This window comes from Octopus bimaculoides, chromosome 8, assembly GCF_001194135.2.
Source record: "Octopus bimaculoides isolate UCB-OBI-ISO-001 chromosome 8, ASM119413v2, whole genome shotgun sequence".
Lineage (NCBI taxonomy): Eukaryota > Metazoa > Mollusca > Cephalopoda > Octopoda > Octopodidae > Octopus > Octopus bimaculoides.
In genome coordinates this window covers 73,289,780-73,295,484 of record NC_068988.1, presented here as the reverse complement: position 1 = coordinate 73,295,484, position 5,705 = coordinate 73,289,780, and the positions used below count along the sequence as shown (strand labels likewise).

Below are 5,705 nucleotides of genomic sequence, written 5' to 3'. Positions count from 1 at the left end.
ATATATATATATATATATATACATATATAAACGTACAGAGAGATGGAAGGAGGATAAGGTATGCATATTATTGTGCTTGTGTGTGCACACATCTATAAACAATTGATTTGATAATAAAAAGTAAATACAGCTATACTAGAAGAAAAAATATCACAGATGTGTTAGAAGCCAAATTGCTGACACCCAAGTAAATTGCAGCAGTCGGCAAAATGATGATGTTTTGAGTGGATATAATAAAATTATTGCTAGTGCTGGGGTCAAAGTTCAGCAGGTGGATGTCTCTTCATATGTAATGCCAAATGATCAGATCGCGAAAAGCAACGGTCACAGTACTTGCATTGAAAAGGTTTAGCACCAGTGTGTTTGCGGTAATGCCGCGTGAGCTCATCAGACCGGGCGAATCTCCATTCACATCCCATCCATGAACACTTGTATGGCTTCTCCCCTGCAAAAGAAAACAATCAGATGATGTTTTGTTTATATTTCAAATTACTAGAATATGCTGTTAGAAAATTTTTTAACATTTCTGAAAATTAATTTTTTGGATAATATATTAAGTTGACAGAACACAAGCAGCCAGACAGTTTGATTAACAGTAGTGCAGTAAGTTCTTGGCTATAGAAAAATTTTACAAATACAATAAATGCATATATATCATCATCATCATTCCTATGGCCAGACATGATTTTGCAGAATAATGGAAATGAAACACACTATTTTATAACAGTATAACTCATTTTCAACTGTCAAATGACATCAAGACAAGGAGACACAAATGCATACACATGCATGCACATACACGTGCAAGCAGTAGAACTGAGCTGGAAACTATATGGTTGGGAAGCAAATAGGGTTGTGCCTGTGACACATACATTGGAAAAGGAAAATTACCAATCAATTAACGTGACTTTCACAATATGAATGTGTATGTTGATACATTTTCTCAAAGATTTATCTACTCTTGTCACTATCTTTTCACCCTGCTTCTCACTCCCACCCGCAACCACCATAGAAATGCTTGACTTACATAAGACCTGCCTCTTTTTTTTCCTATTACTCCGTCTCCTCTATTCCAGCCCCTTGTCTCTAGTTGGCCCTGCATATTTGAGGAATTGAGCAATAGTATCCAGTATCTGCTTGTTTAACTGTTATGCCTGTGAAATCCTTCTCCTTTTCATGTGCTGAATACCATCCCCCACCACCCTGATCAGTCTTTCCACCCCATCTGCAACCTTAGAGTTGGCACAGTCAATGTAGGCACATTGAAAGATAGATCTGGTGAGATAGTTGAAATGCCAGAATGGGAGCATGTAGATGTGTGTTGCATTCAAAAAGTAAGGTGAAGGGGAGCCTCAGCCAAGTTCCTCCTGGGCAAAACACATTGGTATAAACTCTTCTGGGAGGGCAATAGTGATGAGATAGGTGTGGCCATACTTTTAGCTGAGAAATAAGTAGATAAGGTGATTGTGGTAATTAGAGTGTGTGACAGGATACTTATGCTTCGGTTAGTTTTGCAAAGTAGAACAACAACTATTATTTCTGTCTGTGCTCCTCAAACAGGACTACCAGATGAATTAAAGGAGTGATTTTATGATACCCTTTTGCAAACTACCTCAGTGACAAATGATAGTCACCTAATCTTTGTAACTGGTGACTCCAATGCACATGTAAAGCAGAATCCTGATGGTTTTCACAATGTGCATGGTGGTAGAGGAGATGGTTCATGAAATGAGGAGGGATCAAGGCTATTGAAGTTGTTTGATGCAAATGACTTAATGAGCTGTAATACTAAATCCAAGAAACCAACCAATCTCCTGATCACCTATCAATCTGGATCAACAATGTTCTCACCAGAAAGTGGGATATACAGTTGCTCTTAAATGCATAGGTCTTCCCAGGTGAAGAATGTACTCTCAACATAGGTTAGTCATTAGTAACTTCAAACTTCAGGCTAGAAGTACTTCATGAAGCAAACCAGTCTAGAAAAGGAAGATTTGGAATCTTAAGGATCCTTTGAATAGTCTAAAATTTAGAGATATCCTAATTGAGGCATTTGATGAGAAAGAAGAGAAGATAAAGGCATATAACATGGAGGATAACTGGAAGTTACTTCAAGATAACCTACTAAGGACCATAGACTAAATTTGTGACTGGTGCAAGGTTCCAACTAAACATGGTGGTGGAATAGTGAAGAAGACAGCCATAAGAACAAAGAAATAGGCATAGAAACATTGGAAGAGTGGGAGTAGCAGAGAACTATACTGGGTAGCTATAAGAGGAACTAGATAACAGGTATATTTAGCTAGAGGAGAAGTAGGAAGGAAGAAGTTTGTCAACGTTCTGCAGCATGAGGACCAGAGGCATGAGGTGTACCAGATTGTCAGACAGTGTTTTCTGAGAAAATCATGTTGTAGGACAGAAGTCTGACAGGCTTGGAAGTGTCACTGTGTGAGGCTGCTAAATGTGGAGAATGCATGGGAAAGGGATAGTCTTCCTAATGTGGACCCAAAAGAAGGACCAACTATCAGAGTTGACAGCTACGTGGTAGTTAAAGTAATTAAGAATATGAAAACAGGGAAAGCCAGTGGCCCATCAGGAATACCACTGAGATGCTTAAAATATCTGGCAGAGTGGGGTGCAGCCTAATCACCCATATAGTTAATCAGATCATTCAGGAAGGGGTCATACCCAATGACTGATGGAGTAGTGTCAAAGTCAACTGCAACAAAGGTAAAGGGAATGCTTTAAACAGAAATAATTACAGAGGTATCATATTATTGAATCAGGTCATGACAGTTACAGGAAGTGTCATAACTCAACTAATTAAGAAGAGTGTTAACCTAGATGAGATGCAGTTTTGTGCCAGAGTGAAGCACTAGTGGTGCTGTCTTCATAGCAAGGTAACTGCAGGAGAAGCATTTAGCAAACAGTAAACCGTTGTACTTGGTATTTGTTGATATGGAGGAAGCATTTTACTGGATTTCTTACTCCCTCATCTAATGGTCACGGCAGGAGCTAGGAATAGACGAGTAGCAGCTGAGAGCCATTCAAATCATAGACAAGGCTACTGTCAGTAAAGTGAAAATCAACAGTAAGTTTAGCAACAAATTTAGTGTGCAGGTAGCTAGTGTAAAAAGGCAGCAAAAGCACTCATCTGAGCCAATAGTATTTCTCACATTGCTGCTGAGTAGAGGAATCCTAGATCAACAGTCAGGATCACCAAGCTCTATCAAGAGAGTTACTGGAACACACCATGGTTGTATAATCAGTTAAAGAATGATTCATTATGACTCAAGTTCCCAATTCAAATTCATACTGCATCACTTGTCGCATGGGTAAACAAGGAGTGCATTCTGTTGAGGTTTCAACTCCAGCCTTGGTGTCCAAAAAGTCAGCTATGGAGTCAACCCCCCCCCCCCACAAAATCTTAGATGTAAACAAACAGTTGACATTTCCACTTTTCATGCTTGAGCTCTCAGCAACTTACATCATCTACCTGAACTTACATCACTAGCAGCCTCTCAAAATATTGACATTATCTGTATTCAAGAGCATTGCATATATCATGAAGATTTTGATCTCAAGTATCAAGAGTATGGAAAAGGATGGACTATGGTTTCAGCAGCATCATGGAAGAATTCAATCAATTCAACAACCGGAGATATAGGAATGTTATTAAGTCCTCACACAATGAAAGCTTTAAACTGTATTGAAAAAGTTAACCCTAGAATTATAGTAGCAATATTTAATGGTAATCCAAAACTCACAATCATTTCACATTACAGCCTTACTCAATGAAGAATTTTATGGTGGCCTTTCAAATATAACTAGAGACATGTTCAAACATAATCTCAAAATAGGCAATGAAGATATGAATGCACACCTTGGAAGATCTTATGTACAGATACACACCTCATCCACTTAAAAATAGAAATGGAAATTCCTTAGATGAATAGATAAAACAGTATGGACTCATTTGCCTAAACACAAAATTTCAGAAAAGAAAAGGAAAGCTCCTAACATATAATAATCCAAATGGTACTAAAGCACTGCTAGATTCTTATAAACAGTAAATGGATTAATAGTTATAAATTATGAGGCTTAAAATGCTTGCCATAGTTTCACCTCTGAACATAAAATGCTTGCAGATGAGATTCAAAAAGCCTTCAAAAAAATAAGCCTTCAAAAGCCTTCAAAAAAATAAGCCTTCAAAAAAATAAAATCCAGAGAGCAACTGCAAAAATTATGATTTTGGCTGCTCTTAGGAATCTGGACATTTGCAAATGATATACCATGTTAGTGAGAAACAGCTTTAGCTCTCTCACTTTCAAATATTCAGTGAAATAACACTGAATGCAAGATACAAAATTTTCATTAAAGCATAGAAAAAAGGCAGCAGAAGAACATAATCCAATAAAAAAGAAAGTATGTTCCATAGGAAAAAAAGCAAGAGATAAGAAAAAAGTGAACCCTTTCCCCCCAAAAAGAGATCCTGGTGTAGTAAAATACTTACAGAGGAATAACGCTTATAATAATAGCTGCAAAATTTTATAACTCTATGCTACTTAATCACATATACATCTAGAAATTGAAAAAGTATTAAGAAAAAATCAAAATGGCTTTTGAAGAAGACTACTGGCTAAATCTTAACTGTTTGCAGAATTCTTGAAGGTGTGAAAACTAAAAATCTAAATGCTGTTCTGTTATTTGTTGACTACTCTAAAGCCTTTGATTTGATTCACAGAGGTAAAATGGAAGAAATACAACTAACTTATGGTGTACCAAATGAAACAGTAAAAACCATTTTTGTGGTCTTGGTCAGCTTGATGTTGTCCCATGCCCGTTTGTAGAGTTGGACCATCACAGCAGCTGCCTTGCCAATGTGTATATTAAGCTCGGCATCAAGGGATAGGTTGTAGGTGACAGTAGAGCCAAGATAGGTAAACTTCTCCATCTCCTGTAGTCTGTGGTCTCCAATATGTATGTTTGGGATGTCCGATGTAGCCTAACCATATATTCAATGGTACAATTCCTAGAGGGTGATACATGCTTCTTTGAAATTGTTGCTGGAGTGCTACATGATGACACTTTAGCACCTTATATCTTTGTCATTTGCTTGGATTACATTCTCAGGAATTCTGCTGATACCATTAGCTATAATGGATTTGCACTAAATTCTTGAAAGAGTAATAGATATTCTTCCACAGAAACCACAGATGCAGATTATGTTGATGATTTAGTGCTATTCTCCAATCTAATAAGCCAAGCAGAAACCCTTCTCCATAGTTTTGAACATTCAGCCAAAAGTATCAGTTTCTACGTGAACTCAGACAAAACAGAATACATAAGCTTAAATCAAAGCAGTATCTGACACACCTTTCAACTGTGTAGAAGAATTTACTTATGTTAGGTAGTAAAATCTCTAGCTGTGAAAGCAAATTAAACACATGCATTGATAAAGCCTTAGGTGGCATCAACAAGTTATCTCTAGTGTGGAAATCTAGACTTACAGACTCTTCAAAGCAACTGCTACCTCTGTTCCATTGTATGACTGCTCAGCATGAACTCTTACCTCAAAATTGGAAAGAAAATTGGATAGAGCCTACACTCACATGCTAAGAGTGTAGCAGCACAGGAATAAGTGTCTTGCAGTAAAGGAGATACATGGGTTTCTAAGAGAGAGAGGGGGGAGGGAGGGAGGGAGG

At 37.5% G+C, this 5,705-nt stretch overlaps 1 protein-coding gene across 2 annotated transcripts in view; it reads right to left on the bottom strand.

Annotated features, from left to right (window-relative positions):
* Window positions 1-6: 6 nt before the first annotated feature.
* LOC106869066 (Krueppel-like factor 6) overlaps window positions 7-5,705 on the bottom strand; it is a 91,411-nt gene continuing 85,712 nt past the window's right edge. For both annotated transcript variants that reach the window (XM_014914584.2, XM_052970172.1), the window contains exon 3: window positions 7-445. In XM_014914584.2, the coding sequence (XP_014770070.1) occupies window positions 258-445 (188 nt within the window). In that variant the 3' untranslated portion in view covers window positions 7-257. The remainder of the gene's footprint in view (window positions 446-5,705) is intronic.